Here is a 26,461-nt window from a genome sequence, read left to right on the forward strand (position 1 = left end):
AGCTCATGCTCCAATACGTCTGTTAGTCTATAAGGTGCCACAGGACTCTTTGCTGTTATTACCAATCCTCATCATTCTGGCTGGACTACGGAGGGGAAATACAGGTGCAGCTGCCCTGGACTGTGACAGATTAATCTGGAGATGTTTAAAAAACGTAACTGAATTTTAGAGCTTTCATGGCGTGTCATATAGTCCAGCTCTGCTCAGCTCACCGGCTGCCAATGGCAGGTTTCATGCCCAAGGCCTGTCAGAGCACAAGTGGATATGACAGTCTTTGATCGGTGAGACAAAAGAGGCTGCAAGCTCCAGTACAATGAAGCACTTTTTTCAGTCTCTGCTGTGAAACCTGTTTGTTCACATGTTGGTTATAAAAGCAACTAACTGCCTGCCACTTATCTGTGCGTGTCTGGGGGAATGGGGTGGGGTGTAGGAGTGCAGTACTATGTGTAAACAATGCTTGGGCAGCAATCAGTTTAGAGAAGTGGAGACAGAGAATATACGAACCTGGTAAAAAGTATCTGGAAGCTGCAGAGTTCCCCAGCCACTGCGCGGCTGCGGCTGGGCAGTGCGGGGAGTCCCAGCTGCAGGGGATCCACCGCCGTGGTTGGCCAGCTGCGGGGAGTCCCCACACCTGCTCACTGCAGCTGGACAGCTGCAGTTCTGCCAGCCCCGTGCCGTGGCTGGGCAGCTGTGGGGTCCCCCCACCAGGTTGGGGGCTGGGAGTTGCGAGGGCGAGGCTGGCTGGGAGCTCCAGCCCCAGGGCAGAAAATGTCACGGAGGTCAATGGAAGTCACAGATTCCATGATCTCCGTGACATAATCGTAGTCTTACTGATCACGAACAGGAGATCCCATTTTGTGGTGGCTCTGAAGAAACAAGTGTCTAGGGACCAAGATGATGGGCACAATAGAAAAACGCCTCAGATAGGTACAAGTGAGTACACTTTCCTGCATCATCTTATACTTCTACTTCTAGTGTCCACATAGGGTTTGCAGATCTGCCATGTAAAAGTCTCCCAAGAAAGGAGGTTAAATCCCCATCACTTAGGATAGAGCTTCACAAACTTTTTTCATGGGGTAACTCCACTTTAATCATCTCATGGACAACTCCCCTCCCCTTGGTGATCTCATGAATCACTTGTCCCCACATTGCTCACCTCATGGATCACCTCACTTCCCACTGGTCACCTGTTGGGTTACCTCATCTCACTTCATGGTTCACCGGCTCTCCCAATGGTGATCTTGTGGACCCCTCCCCTCCAGTGATCACCTCACCCCCCTTCCCACCGGTGGCCTCATGGATCACTGCATCTACCACTGATGACTAAAAAACATCCCTGTAGTGACGACAGCAGTTGCTTACAAGGAAAAATCAAACTGGGTAAATGTATTCCTGGGTTTCCAGCAATGTGATTTAGCAGCTGGAAATGGACAGAGAAGCCAAGACCAAGAGACCAGTTAGTTCTGCACAGACCACCAGCAAATTCTCTGAGCAGCAGCAGTGGCCCACGGACAGCTTTTGGAAACCTCTGATTTGGGCCATGTAGAAACAGCCTGGACAAACCACTACAGGGGACATTCCTGCCCTGGCTTTCAAACAGATGGAGCAGACTGTGTAACAGGCCTGAGCTATCTCTGATCTCCAGGACCTCACTAAGCTCCACGCCCCACTGATCTCACAACTATGTGCGCTCTTTGCTTAATAGGCCTGACACAGTAGCTCTCGTTTAGGGAAGTTCAGCAGAAGTTTTGACTTGAAGACCCAGGCTCTAAACAGGGAATGCTTTAATTTACACTGGATCCTGTGACAAGCAACCCCCGATTCTGCTTGCACTTTCGTCAGCTAAACCCAGAGCGGCTTCTCTGCTGGCTTTAGCGGAGTGATTCCGGATTCACTCCCATGTAAGTGAGATCCAAGCTTGGCCCGATGATTGCTGTTCCACACCCTGCTTCTACGCTCCTGCTTCTCGTCAACATCCCAGGCGCTCAGATGCCCCAATGCTCACAGCCATGGTGATTATTACTGTTTGCTTGCACACAATGAAAGCAACCTCCAGGCAGGGCAAAGCACACTGGTGCTGCTGGATGGTTTCAAATCTCTCACTGATACTTAATGCTGTGTCCCTCACAAGCCCTAAAGTCACATGACCTACATTTAAGGGGTTTGTTTAGGAGGTACAAAGTGGCTTATTTTCCACTGTAGGCGTTCGTGGGGGGGTAAGATTTCTCTCCAGGAAAAATTAACCTCTTTGCAATCCATACCCAGAAAACACAAAAAGGGTGAAATGGGGGTAATTTACACCCATTGACATCTACAGAGCTACATCCCCAAACCTTCAGCTGCTTCCTAGCAAAATGTCTTTTCACATGATCCCTGTGCATTGGATTGCAACCAACATACACCAGTATAAAGACTTTAGAACCAACCCTGTGGCTTTCCCCCAGGAGTAGGCTTGAAAGGATAAGATTTTTATCAGTAATTAGTGGGTAAACGTCAATTTCACCATAAACACACAAACCAACAAAAGAACATTTCCATCAATAATAATCGAAATGTATGGATAGGCCAAGTCAGAAAAATGCTGCTTGAAAACTCATTAAAGCTGACTTTAAAGATACTTACTTGTGTATAGTTTGACATGTTGTGTTGATAATTTGTGTTTTAACAGTGACAAAACTTTAGCTTTTTGAACCTCAACTTTGATCGTCATTAAATAATTGTCTGATCCCCCCGTAATTTTCCCAAACTGAACATTTCAATCGATTACAAATGGAAAGAAACGCATAAAAATAAACATAAATATTGTCTGTTGAAATGATAAGAAATTAAAAAACAAATTCTGCCAGGCCTCTCTCCGAGTGATTCCCTTGGAAATCAATGGGAGGTGTGCACACACAAGGGCTGCAGGATCGGAGCTGTCAGTGGCAGAAACCCAGCGATCACACAGGTTATACACCTAAGGAGACTGGCGTAAGTGAGGGAAGAATGAGGCCTTGAATCAGAAGGGCAGCATTTTACACACACCTTGCACAGAGTAAATGGCTATACAAGGTACAAGATGGTGGAGAGAGACAGACCTTGACACTGAGATTTTCAAAGCAGCCTAAGGTATTTATTTGGATGCTCAATTCCCACTCAAACGAATGAACTCTAGGCATCTAAATCCCTTAGGGGACATTGTAACTCTCACCCTCCCTAAGCGTTGTACACTAGCTTTCTGAGTCTTTACGGTATATTTCTAGCTACTGTGGGTACAGAATATTCCCTCCCACACCTCTCTGGAGTGTTCTTCCTGGCACTTTTCATTCTTTACAACAGACACTGATGGTGATGTGACAATGCACTGACAGGTGCTTTCATTTGGAATCAGACAGTTGCAAGCTCCCTGGTGCTGGAAAAATCACCCTCAGACTTTTAAAACATGAGGGCTGGAAATCCAGAACCTCAGGCCAAATGCAGCTTCCTGATGGGCTGAGCTCAGGATGATCCTGCTGGCTCAATGGATCCAGCTACCACCTACAGCTCATGTGCCTGGTCCACTCTCATTTAGGTCATTTGGACTTTTGCCTTTGATTACAGGAGAAAGGTCTGACACTGTAAGTCTTCCAGCAAAGGACCCAGCTATAGTAAACATCATAGCCTCTGGCTCCTGGAGTCAGGTGATTATATCAGATTCTCAGTTTGTATTAAAAAAAAGTAAGTCTCTAACCCTTATGGTTGTGGGGGGAGGGAAGCTTGAAAGCATGACCCAGAAACATCTGCCTGAGTCTGCAGAGAGCTTGAAACAATAGCTCTGAAAGGAGTGAACCTCCCAATGTGTCTCAAAAGAGAATTAACTCTTAGATCCATTGCTCCAGGGGGCCTCACCAATTCCACCCAGCAGAGGGCTGTGAATGGCAGGGGCAGAATCCAGTAGACATGGCCCATCCACCCAAGCAGATAGACTTTGACTGCTGAGCTAATCACAGAGACTTGCAGCCATCCTTACTGCTTCACAGGGTAGGGGATCCTGTTGTCCCTGCCAGAGGGAGAAAATGGGACCCCATACTGCTGCCCTTACCACTTCAATTGAGGGGCAGAGCAAAGTGGGGCCCCCATATGTTGGTGTGCCTAGTGCCTCGGATTGCCTTAATCCAGGCCTGGGCAACCTCCAGTGCCAACACAGCCCAGCCAATGGCATACCTGAAAACCCCAGGTCCAGCAGGACAACCCGTTTCCGGTCCTTCACGCTGCTGATCTGCTGGAAGTAGAGGTCGACGATGAAGAAGAAGATGCAGGCGAAGAAGGCAATGATGCCGATGGCAATGCCATAGTTGCAGGCATCCTCGTTCTTTTTGAAGACGCACCTGAGTTCTGCCTCCTTCTCATCGTTGACGTAGCCCTCGTTGACGATGGAGCCAAACACCACGATGGAGAAGACCTAGGAAGGGGAAAGCACAACTGGCAGCTGTTTACACTGAACTCTGTTTTCTAACAGTGAGATAATTGGACTCAGTCTTCCATTTGATTCCATGGCAACGTGGCACTCATTAGAGGGATCCCTACGCTTGCCTGGTTGGTGGCTTAAAAACAACAGGCTGATGAAGGATTCCCAGTTCCTCCATCATAGCGATTTCGCCTTTGCTTTGCAGTGAATCGGTTTGCAATGCATTTTAGGGGACGTTCTTCTCGATCCACACTAGGCAGAGAGATCACCCAGGTCCAAGCACAGCCTTTTTGCCTGCATCACTCTCAGCTGTCAGGCTGCGCTCGATAAACCGCCTTGAGTCACTAGGGACCAGAGAGAAATGAAGTTACAGAGAACAATTGAGTTGCCTAACACATTGCTCCTGAAAAAGCCTAAATGCGTAGGGTGGAGATGAGAGGGAAACAGGCAGGCAAAGCCCAAGGGAAGCTCAGGTGCTGCCAGGAAGGAGAGTCATGGTCATGCCCTAAGTGAAGCACTGGTCAATGTTATGCTCAGCACTGCTGGGGCTGGAGACCACAAGGGGACAAATCTGTATCTGGGGACCTGGCTTGCAACCAGCTGAAAGACAAAAGTGAGACAGGTTTGCTGGCCTCCCTCTGATCCCTAACAGCGTGGCTTGCAAAGCTGCTGCGGGATTGGCAGGTGCTGCTCGGGAGAGGCCCTGGAACAGGATAATGGGGGTGTGACAGATCAGGACTGATGCGGGACAGCACAGCTTCGGGGTAGAGGGGACAGCTTGCATGGTGCCTTCTGCTCTGCTCGAATCTACCCAGGATCAAACTCCTTTGCAATGACCTTCACTGAGGAATTACTTTTAAAAAGCCATTTCTCCTGCTGTCCAAGCCCTTCCCCTTCTCAGCAGACACACTAGGGTCACTGCAAGGCTTTCAAGGACACAGATGATTTCTTGTATGGGGATAGAGCACATAAGGGGGAAGAGAACCAGCAAAAAGCCCTATGCACCACTTAAGTCTCACACCTTCTGCACAGGGTTAATTTCACCCAACCTGTTCAGGGTTGGGTCTCTGCAAGATGGGGTAGGACGCGGCTGGATGGGGTCTGGGGATGGAGCTAGAGTTGGCTACTCTACAAAGCATGACTCACTTTGAGCCTGCCAGATTCCTGCGTTCTTCCCCACTGACATCAGTACTGCTCATTGCTGCATTAGCTTCTGCATTTTCTGGCTCCACACTTTCCACCTAGAACAGCACGAGGCAGGTACTGCCAGATAAGCAATGACTCCTCCAGGAGTTACGCTCCCATCCCAGAAGACAACTGGGGCCCAGGAGAATAGTGCAGAAACCCCTGCCCTCGTGCAGATGCCCCGAATCCCTGCAGATTTCAGGCCACACTCCTGTCCTGGCAGGCAGGAAAGCACTGCGGCCTAAGTGTGTAGCAAGCCATTTGTGTGTGGACACCACTGGTGACTGCTGTCTGCTGCACGTTAGGGGTACCCGACACATGACAACAAAGAAACAAGGTGTATCCACGGGGCCGACTCCATTATAAGGCACTTCAGAGCCTCGCCTGTCTTTGCCCACACAGCACTGTACTGTGGTTTCAATTTAAATGCTGCCAGTGGAGAGCAAAGCAAGGCCTGCCAGTGCCCCTCATTCAAGCTGTGAATCTCTGATCTTGTCTCGTCACTGCCAATGCGCAGGATCTTTGTCTGTTTCAGTGCCCCGCTGGCTCATAAGGATGCAGCAGGAGGCAGAGACAGGGAGCTTAACTTGAGAGCAAAGGCAACTCCAAGGCTCCTGGTCTGTCGTGGCTCAAATTCCCTAGCTTCTACGAGGGCGACTACTGATGCTGCAGCTGTTGGCCTGGTGGCCTTTCTGGTACCAATGACATATTATAAAGTAGCTGACCATGATAATAGCATGCCCCTTTGACCGCTTCGCCTGCACTCTGACCCCCTACCCAGCTCCCGCATGACTGATCCAACACTCTAAACCTCGGAGCAGCTTTCAGATAGCAGCCTGATAGCAGTCAGATAGCAAACCAATCAACCCACCTACCACAAATCCTATTCTGTTCCATCCAGGATCTTACACTGCGCTCAACGCTGGACTAAGTGACAGGACTAACATCTGTTACGGGGTTGGTTGGTTAGTTGGTTTTTTTGCTGTTGTATGACACTGTCCCACGGCAACATTCAGTTCTGTCCCACTGACTCACGACTCCTCGTAAGGAGGGAAACTGAGGCACAGAGCAGTGCAATGACTTGCTGAAGTTCACACGTGGAGTCAGTGGCAGAGTTGAGAACCCAGGAGTCCTCATTCCCAGTCCCCTGATTCTAACTTTCTCCTTTTCTTTTGCATTTTCCTCTCTCCCCTGTTGTGCGGGGTTGAATCTCCCTTGCTTTCCCTAATGAGCTGCTGGTAACACACCAAGCACAAAATTCTGCCCTTGGACACACACACTTGATGAAGAAATTAATAAGGGTCCAGTCCTGCAGCGAATACTCTCAGGAGTCAGTGGGGCTACTCATGTGAGGAAGGGCTGCTTATCTCCATTTATTGGGGAAATACTCACATTGTTACCCACCCATATGTTCTAGGCACACTTGACACCATTTAAAAACACAGCAACAGAAGATAACCCACCATAAATCCCCCTCCCCCTCTGACCATTTTCCACCCTAATAATTATAATCCCAATTTTCAAGCGCCTGGGCAAACAAGACGAGCCTCACAGTTTGAGTCACGGTTACAGGATCGGGTCCTAACGTCGGGCCGAAGCCAGCAGTCCTTAACTCAGGATGGTGCCAGCAGAAATCAGGTCTAACTCCAATGCAGCTAATGCAGTTCCAGCAGAGCAAAACGGGGGGGAAATGAGAACAAAAATCAGGCATTTAATTATTAGCCAACTGCCTAGAGAACCCCGGTGACTGTGTTCATTCCACCTTCTCCCTCTATTCCCACCTCACAAGAGGGCCCTTTCCTGGATGTGCTTTAAACTGGGACAGAGCTTGTTCTTTCGGAAGCTCGTCACGAACACGAGCATCTCGTTAGCGGGCAGGTCTCAGAAGGTCTCCATTAATCTCCCTCAAACTGGAGGTGACAGGAAAGAAGTGGGTCTGAAGCCATCCCAGCAGCCTGTGCAGGGGAGTGACGTGATAACGTTGGTGGGTTTTTTCCTAAAGAAGGTGCAAGCTGAAATAAACAATGGCTAGTACCAGCAAAAATCACCTCTTGAGAAAGGGCACTATTCACACACACGGTAGCATCCTGAACTGTCATGGATGCTTTGCCCCTGACTTCCGTGAACACAGGATCAAGCCCTGGATGTGCAGGCTAGTAGAGGATGTGAAGAATGCACTAGACCATCCCGTTCCCCTACTTCAAATGGATCAGAACCCCAGCTTCCCTGCTGTGGAAACAGGGCTGGTGGATTGGTTTGGATTTTTAAATTAATCTCAGAGCTCAACTAATGGTGGCAGGTTGATTTAACTGCTTGTTCTTTAAATTCAGGACACACCATGGCCATGGCCTGTTTGCCTCGGGTGTGTGCCGCTCTCCAGTGCATCCCAAAGGGACGTTGTGTCATTTATGTCCTGGCAACTGTGTCAGGAAGCTGCACGGCAGCGTGATGATGCTTCATGGAAATGTAGCTATGATGCTGAGGGTAAAGGCCATTGCATCATGCCTCAGTGTTGTGACACAAAGAAGTCATGTGAGATTTTGGTACCCAGGAATGCAAGCAGTCCCATTCCTCAACAATCCAGCCCTGACCCAGGGTCAGGGCCTGTCTTCACAGCCTCAATCCATCTGTCTGGGTGAGATGCTTCCCACGCCCTGTAAGACTTACAGGAGATGGACATACAGGTTCCTGGCTGCCTGCTTTTCAGATGACCTGGTGGCCCCTGTGAGGCTGGTCAGAACTCTGTACAAGCCCCAGCAACGATAGGCCAAAGAGCTATGCTTTCGATAGGCAGGTGAATAACTGAGGGCTCAGGGCAAAGCACACCAGGGGCATGACAGTTACTCCTTGTAGAGAGGTGACTGAGTTATCATCCCCCTAACAACTCAGGCATGAAGCTTCCTCCCTGTGCTTCTGCACAACTCTGAAAGTCCATCATCTCATACGCCCCTTGATAAGCTCCGTGGCAACAGGGAAACGTGGTATGAACCCTTGTTCTTCAGCTCTTCTCACAATGCTCCACCCCAACGTGAGCTCCATCTCCCTCTCAGCTCCTGCTCCGGCCCCCTGAGCGAATGAGACCCCTCACGCCACCGTCAACCCTGCCTCCCCACTGCTCACCCCAGGGCTCCTGTCTTGTTGGGTCTGATCTACTGATGGGATCAGGTTCTCCTGTCGCTGGTCTCCAGCTGGCCAGGGGTGTGTGTGTCAGGAATCGCCAAGAGTGGAAGCTGAGAGCATATGCTGCTGTTCAGATCCCCCATACCCCCAAACAACGATTCAGTTACCTCAAATCACATCCTCCCGGGGAAGCATGACTTAAAATCAGAGGTGGGATTGTGAACTTTGGATCTGAGTCTTAATCCTCAGCACATTTGGGTTGTTTGGTTCAGCCCACAGCACAGATTGTAAGAACATAAGAACGGCCATACTGGGTCAGACCAAAGGTCCATCTATCCCAGTATCCTGTCTACCGAGAATGGCCAGTGCCAGGTGCCCCAGAGGGAATGAACAGAACAGGGAATCATCAAGTGATCCATCCCATTGCCCATTTCCAACTTCTGGCAAACAGAGGCTAGGGACACCATCCCTGCCCATCCTGGCTAATAGCCATTGATGGACCTACCCTCCATGAACTTATCTAGTTCTTTTTTGAACCCTGTTATGGTTTTGGCCTTCACAACATCCTCTGGCAAGGAGTTCCACAGGTTGACTGCGCATTGTGGGAAAAAACAGAGAACAGCCAGCTGCACAATTCACAAGCAGTTTCTCAACCCCTCAAAACCTAGGGGTGTCTGGGCCTGCAGTTTTGGCTCAGGCTATAAACCAGCAGGTCCGCCTTGCCCCTCCTTGTTCTCCTCCATTCTCTGTCATGTGAGAGATGATCAGATCCTGCTCCCTGAGCTTTCCCTGCTCTTCCTGCTCAATCAATCTCCACTGCTCCCCGCTCCAACCGCAGCCCTACCTACCTTGACTCTGAGCGTCAGCCTTTAAGTCTATGGCAGCCTGCCTCATTCGCTTTTACTTGCACATACTGCCCAGATAGCAATCTCCTTTATGGAGCATTCCGTTCTCACAGTGAGATAGGAATGCCACCACGCAAACACAAATATGCTGTGTTGAAAGAAAATCCCAAGCAATCATAATTCTTGCTCTGCATTGGCAACAGCTGTAATCTCAGCATTTGTAAAAATCTGTTCATAAATAATGTAAAGTTGTTGGTTGCCTTCAGAAATACCAGCAGTATTTAAAAAAACAGGCCCTGACAAAAATAATGTGAGCCTGGACAGCATGAATAATTGAGAACATCTGATTTCACAGGATTATTTTGCTGGCAGGTCAGCGGATAGTGCAGTGTGCCTAGCATCTCACTCTACTGTCCTACTCAGTCCTTCCAGGAATAACAACCTGGATTTCTCCTTCATGCTATTAACTGTCTAATCATAGCTCCTGGAGTTTTAGCGTGTTACGAACTGTCTGCTTAAAATGAGACATGTCTGCTCAGTGTATAATATGCCCAGTGCACAACTCTGCAAGCAAGCTGTCGTGAGCTTTTAGAGCCACAGCCATTCAGCCCTGGTATGGGGCAGTGAAATGACGACTCCCTCCAGCACTTGAGAAATGCAGCTATTGCACTGCAACAGAGCATGCTGGAGTGTATTATTACTGGACTTTAAAAGGGCCTCTGGTCAAATCCAGCCCAACATGCAGGTATAGGGTTGATCCAGCATCAACGGAAAGATTCCCAATGGGCACTGGACTGCAATGTTCGATGCTAACGGGTAAAATTTTCAGACGTGCCAAAGTGACTTGGGAGCCCGAGGCTTATGTGGCTAAGTACCTAAGTTACTTCTGAATATTCAGGTTCCTAAGTCACTTAGGTGCTTCTGGAAATTTTACCCAAGATCATTTAAAAAAATTCACTGATTTACTTTCAATTCCAGGGACAATGTGGTTTTTTTTAAACAGATAGACCTCCCCTGCAGCCTTTGTGACCCAGACATCGCACCATAATGACAGCGCATGAGAACGGGTCTGACTATCTCGCTATACACCAAAGGGACACTGACTGAGGATGAATGTATGACTGTCTGAGGGAAAAGGGATCCAAAAGAAGTAAATCCCATTTTTAAAACTCTTCCAGTTTCAATCATCTCAGGATGTGGCCAGTAGCACTGGGGAGGAGATCTGTGTTTTTAAAATATATGAGTTTTCACCTGAAACTGTCCCCCCCAAACAGGTAGATAATAACAACAATTCAGGGCTATTTTCACCATTTGGTTAATGAGTTCTAACCAGCGTGGTCTCCTAATTACAGCTTGAATTCCTCAAGAACCTGCCTGCGCAGGGACAGCTGCTTAGCACCTCACCTTTATGGTTATTATTTGTTACGTAGCACCTCACTATCTATCTATCTATTGCGTTACTGGAATACCTGAGCACCTCACAACCTTTAACATATTTATCCTCATGCCCCCCCGAGAGGGAGGTATTATTATCCCCATGGTACACATAGGAGAGAGACTAAGGCTCAGATCCTCAAAGGTATTTAAGGCAACAACGTCCCAGTGAAATCAGTGGCAGTTACATGCCTAAATACCTTTGAGGATCTGGGCCTAAGTGATTTGTACACTTGGAAATCTGTGGTGGAGCAGGCAAGCCCCAGATGAATTCAGGCCCTCCCTGGGGTAGATGCTGTATATTCAGACAGTAAGAGTCAGCCGGGACAGCTCACAGCCTCACAGATAAGAGGGGAAATGCCCAAGACCACACAGCAATCCAGTGAGAGAGTCAGGAATGGAACTCGGCCTTCCTGACCCCCAGCGCAGTGTCCTATCCACTAGACCACACTGCCTCTCCACTTACAAGTACTAAATTCACCCCCTGAGGCTCCCCAAGGATGATGGGGCTGCAAGTCAGCACAATCCTCCCAGGAGAACCCGCACTGGCCTCCTGCCACCGACACTCTTGCCACATCTGGCTGCAAACCTGGGGCACGCAGAGTGGAGGGGCTGGAGGCATGGCTGAGTTCTGGGGGAAAGAGGTTGTGTTCTGCCCTGAAATCCACTCACTTTCCACTGGGGGTGCCTGGTCATGGAGCCTCTAGGCCTCGGCACCGTGGAGCTCAAGTTCAGCCCCACAGCCCCCACTGCAAATCCAGAGCTCTGCCATGAGCCCCAGCTTCATGAGCAGAGACGCTCAGGAGTGACTTTCAAGCAACCAGAAGGAGCGAGCTGATTGAACGCTGCTTGCAGCTGCTCCCATACCTCAGATGGCCCGGATGGCGTGGCCTCGGTGTGTCTCAAGCCAGTACCCAGAATATCAGTGCCCTCCTCACTGAAACCACCTGCTCAATTGGCACTAATTGGCATCCACGTAGGCCAGGCGTGGCCGATGAGCATGTTGTTATCATTTCAGAGTTACATCCAGCGCCATCAGCGAGTAGGGTGCTGTGCAGAGAAAAGAGACGCTGGGTGCCATTCTGTGCCATGCCCCTTGGGTTTAGCACTGGTGAAGGGCTGGATCGATGGCCTAGAAGACTGGAGGCCTTCAATCTCCCACAAACCAGGGACAGCAAGGACAGAGGCAGGGCAAGCTTCCCCCTACACCACCCACTGCCCCAGGGCCTGTTCTGCCTCAAAAGGGGAGAGGGGATCAGGATTCCTGGCCTGGATTGTAATCTCCTAAGGGAGTTCACCCCTGCCACAGTCCCTGCATACTGCTGGCCATGAGAGAAGGCCAAGAGTCCAGTGTCTGCCCCCACTCCCCACATACACACAAATAAACACCATTTTCATAGAATCATAGAATATTAGGGTTGGAAGGGACCTCAGGAGGTCATCTAGTCCAACCCCCTGCTCAAAGCAGAGCATGCACATTGCTGGCCAGGCAGCACTCATTCTGCAGGACTTCACCTTCCAGGGCTGGCAACCTCTGCAAAATCTAACGTACGGAAGAACAGGCTGCCTGTGTTAAAGCAGATGGCAAGCACTAGCCCGAACACATGTGACCAGTACCTACTCAGCCAGTCCCTGGCGGTCTCGCTGCTGCCCTCTGTGCTAGTCCTTTCACAGGGATGGATGGTTTATGGAGACAGTCAGGCACAGATGAGGCTACTCTCCAACATCATCCATTCAGTTCCTCTCTTCCTATCTACGTCAAGATTCCGTACATGACTGGGTATCCTCAGGGTTACCTTGTGCAGGGATGTGCACTGAGCACCAGCAGTAAAGGATGGGGAGACTGCAGCTGTATTTCAGGCATCAAAAGTGATATTCCCTGCACGCCAGCTCAATCAGCAATCTCCCAGGAATCCAAGCGGTTCCTGGGTGTTGCTCATTTCATGCTAGGGAACACGGACAGCACTTTGTTAGGGACACTTGCAGCTCCTCTCGTATGGCTAAAAAGACAAATTCAAGTGTAAGCATATGAAAGTTATGCTCCAAAAGCGGAGCTGGCTGAAATGTTCTCATCAAAACCTTTTTTCCCCCAACAAAAACCAAAATTCTTCACAGAAAAACTTCATTTGGGCTGAAAATGTACACTGAAATTCGAGGTAAAACAGTTCAGGGTTTGGTAAAAGGTTTTGCCAAAAAAATCATTTTAGAAAATCAACGTTTTTTTCATTTTCCAGCTACTGGTTGAAAAAGTTTTTCAAAAAAACAAAGCTCCCCATCACATGATTAAAAACAAATAAACAAACAAAAATCTGACAAAACACAATTGGCCCTTCCCAAGCAGCTCAATCCAACAGCCGCTTTGCCCACAGTGTTCATCAGAGAATTATCAAAACCATGTGGAGAAAAAATAAAAAGTCTGATATTTTCCAACCTGCCTGGTGATTATCAAATGTCCAACCTGAGACACCATAAAGGCCCTAGTTTCCACAGAATGGATGCTCAGCACTTTCTGGTTGGGTACCTGAAATCACTAGTCATTTTGGAAAAATTGTGGCCTAAATTCTCCCCGCTTCTGGCTTTCAGAGTGCACCCTGCTGTGCACAACTGTAAATTCCTAGGGGCACAGACTGTCTTTCCTTTGGTTTATTGGGCAGTGCCAAGCACCCTGCTTGTGTCTGGCACAGATAATAAATAACAGCTACTCTAATTAATATAATACCCATCATCTTGGGAGAGTCCCTGCTGCCCACAGCACAGAGAGCGTCCATATCCCAAATGGCCATGCAGCCAGTGCAGCCATTCGGCTGCCAATAGCCGAAGTAAGAACACTGGGATACTTAGCCCATGGATGTGTCTGCTGAGTGAACTAGCATGTACCCAGCACATGCATTCTTCTACACGGCTTCTGCATCCTCCACATGCTTTTACACACATTCATTGGCCCTCAGTCCCTTAGGTATTATCCCCAATTTCCAGATGGGGAAATGGAAACAGAGGGGGACAAGGTCTGCTGTCAGTGGTGCAATTCAACCACAGGCAGAGAGCCAGTGCAAAGCCTATGATCTCTGCACAGAGGTGAACTTTGTCCCGTAGCCCCACCGTGCAGATTTTTAAATTACTCACTCAAGGCTACAGTGGCACAGAAGTGGGATTCGAGCCCAGGAGCTCCTGGCTTCCAGTCTTGTGCTCAGGTCGCTCACCTCGACTCTTACTATTCAGTTTTATTAACAACAGGCACGCAGCGGTGAGATGATGAGCACCTCTGGGGCCCTGCCTGGCGGAGATCTGATTGCAGACCCGTTCTTTCATTTCCCAGTATTACACTGTGCTCCACACGAATGGCAGGGGATGGGAGTCAGAAGATTTTTCTTCCCCCTTCGTGTCCCATATTTATGCGAAGTATTATTAGTGGAATATTAACTTCTGGATTTTTTCTGGTCTACGTGACTGTTTGGTTTAGGACCTCTGGATTTTCTGTATTAATTCTGTACTTCCTTATTTTGTAGATTACATGCAGAACTTTACATAATTTAAATATAACTTCTTGGTAATTGAATTATACAGAAGTTCCCTTGTGTCTGAGCTTAAACTATTACTAAATTCCCGTTTTCCTGTCAGCACTAGTTGGAAATGCAGTCTGCTTGACATGTGCTCAAATTGCGTTACTAGATTAGTAACTTTGAATGGACAATCAGTTTTTGCCAACATCGTTGCCATATAACAAACATAAATTTAGCAGGAATTGGTCATGTGTTCATCAATGTGTCCCTTTCATGTGCTGATTAGTTGGTTAGACGTGCCCTTAAACATATTGCCATCAGCATCGGCTAGCAGCCTCTTCTGTGCCAGAGTCTGGAGTCAAATCTTTGCTCTGTTGTCTTAGCCATAGACCCTCTTGAAGGATCTTGCAGTGCATAAAGTATCTCTGAGGTGCCACATCCTGCCTGTAAATGCTCTTGAGCTATTCTGAGGTGGGAACTTCCCTAGAAATGGCAACAATAAAGAGGAATAGGAGAGTAACAGGGGGCCTGATTCTCCAAGGGTCTGAGTTCAGGGCACTCAGCACCTCACCAAGAGATAAGGGGTTAAATGCTCAACTGATGTAAACTAGGATTGCTGGAAATAGAACCCAGAACTTCTGAGTTGCAGTAGAATACCATAAGCACCAGAGCATCCTTACCCTCCCCCTGTCTCTGATTTAAAAAGTAAGGAGCCAGTGGTGTCCTTGGAGACAATGGGAGCAATTTAACAGCTTGCTGAATTGGGCCAGATTCTCCTCTGTGGTCATTGTCTCATAGGAGGTGCCCAGACTCCTTCGTAGGATGGGGCCGGCCAGACCACCTTAAGGATCTAGCTAGAAGCTGATCTGGGTGGCATGCTATCTGCAAGGATCTTTGTGAGATTTGCCATGAGGATAATGACCCCAAGTGATCAGTCAGCTCAGCTTCAGTAGCACTCTTTGAATGACCAAGACTTACTCGGGTGAGGAAAGGTTTGCAGGATCCAGCCCGAATCACTTGGAACAATTTTGTTTCCAAATGTTGTACAAAACAAACCTTCCACTCCTGGCCTCCCGCAGCTCACCCTGAAGCCGTATTTATTTCTGCGTGATACTCCCTAGGAAGGGAGGACGTGGAAAGCACATCCCAGCAGATCGCTAAAGTACAGTGGTAAGAATAACGCTGGCACTGTATTCTCCTTGTTTTGCTGCCCATCTGTTCTACTACCAGGCATGGAGTTTTTTTTCCTACTAGACACATCTTGTACCAGGAGCACAAATAGAAGCCAGCTCTGGCCCTAGTCTCCTTCTTGCAAAACAAAACAGACTTGAGCTAAGAATAAAGGGAAAGACAGCAACTTCTGTCATTCAAAGCATCATCAGCTTTCCTTAACACAGCGAAACCAGCACAGAGATCTCTTCATTAGGGCCACAGTTCAGCAAAGCACTTCAGCACAAACTTAACTGCTTTACTAAGTAGGGAGGGTTTGCTATAACCAGGCGTAGGCAACCTACTGTCAGAAGAGGCCACCCAAAGGCACTTCTCAGAAACTAGAGAGACGGTTACAATGCTGCTCCATCTCTGTTAAGCAACTGATTTTGGCCTGTCCCCTGTCTGGTTGCTTAAGACAGGTTTCACTGTCAACAGTGCAGAGAGGGTTGCAAGAAAACCCCAAACAAGTGAATTCACTGCAAAGGAGAGGCTTTCTATATGGAACCCGACAGCATAAACTAGAAATTAACTGTTATTAAGAGAATAAAAACAAATGGGACCAACTATTTAAGGGTAGCTGTCAAGAGTCACAGGGCAGATCCAAAGAGGTTGATGGTGCATTACTGTGGAACCTCCATCATTAGCAGTTTTTAAGCACAGGTTGGATAAATCACTGTCAGGGATGGTCTAGGTTTACTCGGGCCTTCCTCAACGAAAGGGGCTGGACTCGATGACCTCTCGAGGTCCCTTCCAGCCTGGTATCTCTATGATTCACACCAGAGGAGCATCTGGCCCGCCAATACTTTTTTGAAAATATCCAATTCCTTATCTGTGTTACTAATCAACTTAGGCCCTGCCCCTGGACTGAGATTCACTCTGACAGGCCCTGGAGCCCAAGTGAACCTATGTGGTTCCATGTAAGCATGGTCATTCAAAGCACCCTGGGAAGCCCTGTGCAGCCATATCAGGACCTTAGGTTATAAATAATTAAAGAATTTCATAAATTATATTTTTTTTTCCCCATTTAGACTATTTCTGTTTTCACATTTCACAGGCCAATCAGTTTCATTTTCCACTTACGATCAGTTTTGTTTTCTGGTTCACATGTGCATAGAGAAGGCAGAATTAGATTGTTTTATCATTTCAGTGAATAACATTGATGTTTATTTTTAAGCTTTTTTGTAGATTTTTATTTATTTAAATTTTCACAGCTGCAGGAAATTATGCAGAATCAGAGAATGGGGCGGGGTCAGAGTGATTATTTAAAGGCAGTAGACACAGATTCAGAAGGTTAAAGCTTTATAACAATTAAAACATAAACTGCCAGTATCATATGTCAAAATACACAAAGTAAACTACCTTAAATCAAATTCTAAGAACTTCTCAAGCAGCATTTTTCTTACTGTACATTTTGATTATTACTGATGGAAATATTTTTGCACTGGTTTGTGTGCACACAGTGCAATCAATGTTTACCAACATTTACCGACAACAATTGAATCCTCCCAAGCCTACACTTGCACTAGTGCAGTGTGACTGTGTTTGGGTATTTCCAGCCTTGGCAGGGGGGGAAAATCCTTTACCGAAATTCAACAGAATTTGTCAAAATCTTTCTATTCAGACTAGGTTTGTTAAAACTTATTTTAAACAACAAACATAAATTTATGTCTACATTAAATTGAAGGTGTCTCATTTTCGACTATACAACAATTTAAAAATGTATATGTTAATAATAGGACAGATGTAAAGGAAAGGAGTGGGTGACTGCATGAACTCCTTTACTACCAAGTTTGTTTCACTCCATGAAAAACAAGTGTTATCATATCTTGACTCACAAGCTGCATCAGCTGTGAGTGAAGAGATAAATGAGGAACGGTTTCATGGGGCTTTCCAGTTATGACAGCCAGAAAGTTCTGCATATGCCAGGAGCCTTTTGTTCTTCAGAAATTAATGCTATAGTATATTTAAAGAAATCATTTTCATTCTATCTGGAACTGTAAACTTCACTGGGGATTTCTGAGCTGGTCAACAGTCATCAGTAAGGCCCTCAAATGTCAGACGAAGGGCTCAGTCCTGCAGCCCATGTGTAACTCTATACTGCCAGAATCCCACTGAAGGAGTTAGGCCCTGCCTGCTCCCAGTGAAACCAGCAGTGAAACTCCCATTGATTTCAATGCTGGAGGATCGCAGCCTGAAGTGGGACATACATAATGCACTGGTCTTGTACTGCTCTGCTGCACCCAAGAAGGCTTCCACTGACTTCAATTAAACTACTCCGATGAGAGACACAAGCAGAACTGGGCTCGACTATTGGCTGAACAGTATAATGACTCTCCTGTTCCCCTCTGTGCCCCAAACATCCAACAAGCCATACTGCATCTGATAGCCGAACATTTGGTGTCAGGGCAATTCCACACTGGAGGAGACTGGGCTGTGCAGTTGGAAGGGACTGAATCATGGGGGAGTGGTCCAATTACTTTAACTGCATGCTTAAAAATATACAGGAACACGTGTTTTAAGGGGTATAAAGAGAAGGAATCACCTCCAGTAAACAACAGATAAGCTCCGCTCTTCCTCTTACTTCGATTACAAGTCCTTTGGGGGCAAGGACAGTCTTTTGGATCTGGGTTCCTACAGCACCTAGCACACCGCGGGGTCCTGGCCCATGATTGGGGGTCCTAAGTGCTACTGCAGTGGAAATAATAAATAATCACAATATTCTATGCCAGAATAGCTGCATTTCATACCCCAAATCCAGGAATCTGGGGTACGACTCCAGCAAAAACTGCTGAAATGAGCTTGCAGGCAAGAACTGCCTTTTGTCTTCACAATGTACCCTTCATGCAATGCCTGGGCTTACAAAGTCTGCAAACAATGTTTTAAAATGTGAGGTACAGTGAATGTGCTTTTCTTGAGGCTGTAGGATGCAATAATGTTACAGAATTTGAGGGCTGCCCACACACACGTGGACAGGTGTTCAGGAGGAAACCTGACCCAACAAATGCAGCGGGCTAACTCATCAGGACACGCGAGGCCATAAGGAAGTGTGTCCATCTACACAGGAGTCTTGTTGACTGAAACACGGCTTTAAGCCAGTTCAAGCTGATCTGATTGAAGCACACTTCAGCTGGCCACTGCGAGCAAGACCCAAATGTGTACCAGCCGTTGCCCCGAGCCTGCAAGCTGACCCGTGTAGGTGCAAGGTTCCCTGCAGAGATCAGCTTGCAGAATCAGGGCCTATATTTGGAAAACGTGGCCTGCAGCATTTTTCAATTAACTCGTGCAGGTGTTTGGAGCTTCATCCAAAGCCCCTGAAGTGAGCTGAAAGATGCTCTTTGACTTCAATGGGCTTTGGATCAGGCCCTTGACCCTGCAAACAACTTATGCTTGGGCTTAAATTTAAGCACATGAGTAGATTCAAAGTAAATAGGGAGACTCACATGCTTAGAATTAATCTGATATGTAAGTGCTAGCAGTTTCAGGCCCTTCTTTCTCACTTTGGGACAGATCCCTTGTGGTTTAAAATTTCCCGAAGATTCCTGTTTGATCAATCAGCCACTGGACATGTGAGGAAATTTTTTCTGAGCTGTTTTTTAATGCCATATTCTGTATTCTATTCCTGTTTCCCAACCGTAGTACCCAAGTCTTCCATGCTGGATCCAGGTGACGCGTCATAAGCATCTATGAAGATGTCGCTGCCACGCCCTGTGTCAATCATGTGCAAAAGAACCGATCTACAACTGGCCTTGATATTTTGTGCCGGCAATCGGCCTCCATTTTCGTCCACACAGTATCACATTCAGATGCTTTCTCAAAGCACTGGAGAATGGGTTACGGCTCTGACCCAGCAAAGCCCTTAAGCATGTCACTTCAATGGTGTTACTCATGTGCTTATGGAAAGGTAACACATTGACTGCTCTGGACACTGAAGGCCTCCTTCCACAAGACAGGTAGAGCCAGGTCAACGGCAGTGCAAGCTTCCCCTATACCCCACTGAACCTCACCCTGAACCTAGAAGGACCCTCCTTGCCTCTAAATCAGGAAAAGGGGTCCACCACCATCTCAACCTCTGGCCTCTCTGCTGACGCTCCCATCAAGGGGACCGCATTAGAGGTGCTTATTGTGATGTGGGCTTTTGGCTAAGGTCTTTTAGGAGAAGGCCTGAGGCACCCAATTCACCGAAGTGCCATCAGCACAGGCTTGCAGGTCTCAGCACCTAAAACCTAAGCACAATTAGGCAAGTTACGGGTGGAGCGTCGGCCTTAACCCTTGTACCTCCTGGCATAATCGATTTAAGCAAAGCTCCTTACGTAGCTTTCCACATTGCTGCCCATGGAACACCAACGACCAAAGCCACCCGAAAGCAGGCGTCCGGAGAACGTATTCAGTCTGGTGCTTTTGGCAAGGCAATAGGAATTTAAAATAAAAACTAGCCTGCCAGCAAACCATTATATCATTTTGTATTAACATAGGAATCTAGGTAAGGAAAGATGATGAAGTATAGAAGAAAAATGTCTTCTGACCACCGATTTCTGCAGGCTTTTCCTCATCATCCTACCATTCGTTTAAGCATCAGAAAAGACAGAGACCATGAAAAATGACCCATCTACAGTTGCAAAATAAATCCCTAAAAATACCCTCCTTTTTACAGAGAGAATGCAGAGACTTCCACTTCCCTGAGCAAACAGCAGGGATCTTTCCACTCTCCAAATACTGTAACAATAATACAAAAATCAGCATTTGTGACTATTTCTCCTCTTACTTTGACTGAGGTTTCGGGAGGAATGACAGCACAACCTGCTCAGAAAAAAATGGTTAGCCGTTTCCCCCTCGCACCCTTCCTGATCGCTGTGCCCACTTCCCCTCCCTCTTGCTTAGCTAAAAATAAAGAAATAAAATAATTCAAACAGCCTGGGCCACCAAAAATTAAAAGAAAAAGCAAAGCCATGCATGCAAGATATTTCCTATTAACACTCCAGCAGCCCCTTTTTGCATTACGATCTTGCAAGACTGGAGGGTGCCAGAGAATGAAGGGAGCAATGTCTCCACAGGGCAAAATAAATAAATGACCATTTAAAATGACGACGCTCTGCCTTACCCAGGCCACTATCCTGAGAATGGTCTGAGGCTGCTTGAGGAAATCCACAGGGTCAACGGCCCCCCCTGCCCTGCCCGCTCCAAAGGAGGCTCCTTCCATCTTTCGCAGGCGCTGGTCCGCTTGCTTGAGCGTCGCCTCCTTGCCGCTCCGGCTCCTGGCTGTGCAGCAGAGACCCAGCCGGCGCGTGCGAGCAGGGAGTGGGGGAGGCTCGTGCCACCGCCTGCCCGGGTGCCTGTGTCTCGCGCACAGACCTTGCCGCGGCTGGTGCAGCCAGAGCCTGCCTCTCTGCCACTCACCCCCGTTCCTTGCCGTATGGGCTCGCCCGGTGTCGTGCGTGCGTTAGGGAGTGGGCGGTACCATGGAGGGCGGACGGGGGAGTCTGGGTGGACATAAAGGTGCAGCCTTCTCTTCGTCGTTGCACCCGGATCCGTTTCGATTTTTATTCCCACCTGTATTTCCTTATTGCACCATCTCCAGCTTTGCTCGTTGCATGGATTTCTGTTTGTTAACTGGGTGCTTCAGGCTGCATGCCCTGCAAATAGCCTGCTGTTTATCTGCCTCCCTTCTTGCAATGGGGCTACGGCCTTGATGGGGCTAGTCCAGGAGGTGCACCAGGCAAAACAGGGCAGCAATGCAGGTGGGAAAAACAGCACCCCCCCACCCACGCACCCCCATCCCTCTGCAGATGTGCTTCCTGATTTCTTCAAAGCTACCCCACCTTCTCACCCTCTTCCCACAGTGGCCCACACATGCAAAACTGCAGTTATACCAGAAGCCCACTAGACCAAGCTTCTGTTCTCTGCCCTGTCAAGCAGCTCAGAGACAAGAGCCTCCCACAGAGCCACCCCAGTGCAGTTGTTGGTGAGCTGGAAAGATGTATGTGAGGAGCAATGACAGAGCCTGTGCTGGGAGAGGGCATTCCCCATCCTCCCTCCCATCCCAAGAGGTGAAAGGCTCCAACAAAAGAGGCTGGGACCCTTGGTTATATCTAAGGGGAGCAGATGCAAAGCAGAAAAGGGTCCCAGTGTCAGGCATGGACTAGTGTGACTGATAGCTAAGCTAGGTGCATTTTCAGGTGCATTTACTGGCTCTTGGGTCAGTGGAACTCCTCCTCCACGCCGCAGGGATAGCTTCTAGTCACTAAACTGCTATATACCTGTTATTTGACCTAAAAATAGGAAGTGAATGGCAGCTGGGCTGTAGCTTGTGTTTTCCTTCTGCAGGAAATAAGAAACTGCCTTTTGCCAGCCACAGACTCTATTAGGCTGGAGCCGTTTCTTCCCCTTCCCCCTGCTATTCCTCTCCCCTCTGGTCTGCCCCCCACCACCCCCACTAATGGATGAAGAAGAAAAAAGAAATCAGGTACAGGTCCTGTGGAGGGAAAACCCCACTGATTCCAAAGGGAGTTTCCCCTTGGCAGGATCATGTCCTTATTTAGTTTTTCTTACACGATGATGATGATTTTGGTTCCATAGATACTGATGCCATGACAACTCTGACATCATCCTTTGGCTCAGGCCAGAAGCAGCAGAAGAGAGGAATCCACCTGCACTTTTGACCTGAATAGGTGTATGGTCAGGAACTCTTGGGTTCTGTTCCTGACTCATTGTCTGATCCTGGGCAATCCACATCACCTCTCTGTACCTCAATTTCCCCATCAGTGAAAGGTGGATAATATTACTGACCTACCTCACATGGTGCTTGTATGTGTGATCTGCTTTGAGATCCTTGGGTACAAAATGCTATAATAGTGCAAAGCACTACCCATGTTCTATGCTATCCCCACCAAACCAGCCTGGGCCTTTGGGTTGGTCAATATCCTCCTTCTGGCAGATGCAGTCAGAAAGATTTAACTTTTAAATCTCATTCTGATGCCATTCACTTTTTCTCGATTACAGGTGAGTCATCGTCTCTCCAGATCTATTTTTGACACCCAGCAGAAAGGGTAGGACTCAGTCTTTCATTCCTCAATGTCACCAGCTCAGTAAAAATCACATCTTACTATGTAAAAAATAAACGGCTATTAAGGGAATGCTGGGCTAGCACATAGTGCCTGTGCTTCAGCTGTATGGCTCACTGTACTGGTGCAAAATATTCAACAAGCTGTCTAAAGGTGTCAGAGCTGGAGACTGGGCTAGCAGAGTATTTATTTTCAGTGCCACCATGGGGGGATGTTCAAATGGGGCCCAAGTGACTTAGGCACACAAAGCTGTCATGTGATTTGTGCTCCTAAATCACTTGGGTGCTTTTGAAAATCCCCATCCCTAAACAATAAACCCAGAGACATTTATGTGTGTAGGGCCTGATCCTGCTTCATTTGGAGTCATGGGCAAACTCCCATTGACTTAAGTGGGGAAAGGATCAGGTCCATAGAGACCTCAAGAAGTAAAAGGCGAAGATCCAGAGTGAGTGGTAAAGGCTCAAAGGGGGGAAGAAGAAGACAGCTCAGAAAGATTTGTCGGGTATTCTTGAGCCTTTTGTTTCTAGGACACTGACCAGATTGGTCGTGGTCAAAAATTGCAGCTGACTTCAGTGGGAATTGACAACACTCAGCACTTTACAGGACTGAGCCTATGTGAGTTGAACTGGTGAGTCTCAGTACAATCCTTACTGTAGCATACCTGACTACAATGTACCATTGAAAAGCCAAAGTTTTTCCTCTCTGCCTAACCCCACCACGCCCACACACTGGTGCTATTTGTAAAATAAAACCCTTTATTGTCTGATGTGCGTAACCAATAACGTGTGTAACATACGCACACAGATTCAAATGTGAAGGCATAGACCTAAATACTCCTTTTAATTGACACCTGAGAGGTGGTGACTCAGCAGTCAATCAGAAAACGTACCTAAGAATTGTGCACTAGAAGTAAAAACACTCAAAATAAAAACCATCTGAGGGTTCGAGCCTAGGCACCAGGCAGGACAATGTGAGATTGTGGAGGTGCGTCAACAGGTCCATAGTTAAGGTTGCTTTCAACTCTGTAGTGAAAGTTGTTGATAACAGCCAGGCAGGTGGGAGCTACATTGTACACACTGCTAGTTATGCAGAAACGTGGAGGTTATTACCAGTATTATCGTTACACTGCCTTTCTCCCTTTGCCCCTATCTGTCACCACAGAACTTACTATGTGCAATGAGAAAACAAGGAAATTCACAATCAAAACTCCACACACTGAGCGATGATGAAGGTTGCTGGCCTATGGCTAATACCATCCACACAAGCATTCAGAACAGAGGAATGAACAGTTAAGGCATCAGCAAATAAACTCCAAACAGAAATCTCAGACATACAAAATGTTCCTCCCAGCACGCAATCCCAATACTCCCGACACCACTGCTCAACCCAACAGCAAACCAAAGTCACAACCTTCCCCCCCAGCCACTGGTGGCTTTTATGGGTTACATGTAGAATGTGTTGCCTTTTTAAAAATAGTTGAGGATATATGGGTTGTATGGATGGGTATGTATGAAAACTGACTTGGGATCACAGGGCTGGGACTAGGGATGTTTAATTGTGGTGTAGATGTTTGGGCTCAGTCCCTTAGCCTGAGCCCTAGTCAGCTGGCACAGGCCAGCTGCGGGTGTCTAACTGCAGTGTAGGCATCTCCTCTGTGTTTACGGGATGTGTTATGTGTTTGTGATGTATTGTACATGTGTTTATGGTATGTGTTGTATGTATGTGTGTGCCAGGCTGTTCACCCCACACTAACCCTGAAGGGTTAGGCTGGTGCAGCTAGGACCAATTAACCTTACTGGCTGCGCCTGGTGGAGAGTCTGGCTTAACTGAAAATGACTGCTGGTTGATAAAGCCCCTCTGGGAGACAAGCTGGCTAAGGTCTAAAGCCAGGAAGTCTGTAGAAGAAAGGGGCTGCAGTGTAGAAGCTGATAGTTACTCTCTGGGTTTAGAGAGGGAAAAGACAGAACCCAGGATGTGGGGGAGAGAAGTCCTTGGTTCCTGGCCCTGAGGGAAGGGTTTACCCAGAAGGGTGGAGAAGAAAGCCTGTAGGAGGTGGACTAGGAAGCAGCCCAGGGAAAGAGCAGCAAGGTTAGAGATTGTGCAGACATTGACTGCTGATTTTAAGGTCCCAGGGCTGGAACTTGGAATAGTGGGCAGGCCTAAGTTCCTCTACCAGTCACTGAGAAGTGGTACAGGATTGTGGGAGATGCTAACCAGACAGCTGGTCCAGAGAGACTTTGATACCCTGGAAGGGTGGGGGTGGGGGCTGTATAATGACGTAGCTGGAGGGCTGAGTCCTGAGGAGAGAGAGGCTGCGGGGTGAGTGAATGACGGAAGGAGACGCCAGACCTGATGAGAGCTGATTCCCCAGATGCAGCCATGAGGAGTCAACTCAGGAGTGAGTATATACTGTGACAATGTGTTTATGGGTGTGTGCATGTAGCAGAAGCTACCCTTCTTTGGACACTGTGCAAAGTACCCATTCCTTTATTTATCTGTACCAGAGATCACATACTTTTCACACTCTCCACTGAGGACAGGAAAATCAATCCATTTAGTTAGCCATTAATTAGAGAATACTAAAGTGAGTGGTGAATCTGATTATATTTCTATTTAGTGCTGTGCTGATGGCTTAAGAGACATATTCATGGATGTAGGTCAGAGGTAAGGTTGCAGTTTTTGTTTGGAGCTAGACTAGGGAGCTGTGAGATCTCTGCCTGGAGGTTGCTTTCTGGTGAGGTAACTGTTCCTGATTTTGCTGTTTTACATTTGTTAGCAACTTATATGTTCACACAACGTAGCTCTTTGTGTATGAACCGCTACCCTCAGTGTAGTCATGCAAGTGGTCATGAATGGGTAAGATCAATACTAGAGTAGCTCTCAACATGAACCAAAATTCCCCCGAATGACACTGTGCCCGGATCGTTAACTTTGTACCTGTATATTATAAATTAATCTTTCTAAGGATGCATCTTCACCTTGGCGGTCTCTGTTCTAACTGTTGCTGTATGATCAGAGTTCCACAGACACAGCAATAACCTCTTTGCATAAGACAAGGCTGTGAACAGATGCTTTCTCAGAACAATGGATGACACTAAAATGTGGCAGGATTCATTGTGCAGAGAGGCAGCTTGGTCCATGCGAGTCAGGAGATGTGGTCATTGTTCCTGGCTCTGTGTAACCTTGGGCAAGTCATTTCACTGCTGTACCGCATTTCCCCCTAGGGTGACTAGATGTCCCGATTTTGGGGTCTTTTTCTTATATAGGCTTCTATTACCCCCCACCCCCGTCCCGATTTTTCACACTTGCTGGCTGGTCACCCTATTTCCCCTCCACACTCTGTCTTGTCTATTTAGATTACAAGTGTTTTGGGTCAGGAATAGTCTATTACTATGTATTTCTACAGTGCCCAGCACAATGGAGCCATAATTTTGGCAGGATCCTCTAGGCCAGGGGTCGGCAACCTTTCAGAAGTGCTGTGCTGAGTCTTCATATATTCACTCTAATGTAAGGTTTTGCGTGCCAGTAATGTGCCATTGTAATGTTTTTAGAAGGTCTCTTTCTATAAGTCTATAATATATAACTAAACTATTGTTAAGTATCAGAGGGGTAGCCGTGTTAGTCTGGATCTGTAAAAGCAGCAGAGAATCCTGTGGCACCTTATAGACTAACAGACGTTTT

At 47.5% G+C, this 26,461-nt stretch overlaps 1 protein-coding gene across 1 annotated transcript in view; it reads right to left on the reverse strand.

Moving 5' to 3' along the window:
• Positions 1–21,079, reverse strand: part of SYNGR3 (synaptogyrin 3) — a 37,973-nt gene extending 16,894 nt beyond the window's left edge. Inside the window, exons 1-2 of the mRNA XM_032762775.2 lie at positions 20,821–21,079; positions 4,183–4,420 (exon numbers count right to left, since the gene is read on the reverse strand). Coding sequence (XP_032618666.1) covers positions 4,183–4,420; positions 20,821–20,919 — 337 coding nt within the window. The 5' untranslated portion in view covers positions 20,920–21,079. The remainder of the gene's footprint in view (positions 1–4,182; positions 4,421–20,820) is intronic.
• Between the last annotated feature and the right edge of the window lie 5,382 nt (positions 21,080–26,461).

This window comes from Chelonoidis abingdonii, chromosome 9 (genome assembly GCF_003597395.2).
Source record: "Chelonoidis abingdonii isolate Lonesome George chromosome 9, CheloAbing_2.0, whole genome shotgun sequence".
Lineage (NCBI taxonomy): Eukaryota > Metazoa > Chordata > Testudines > Testudinidae > Chelonoidis > Chelonoidis abingdonii.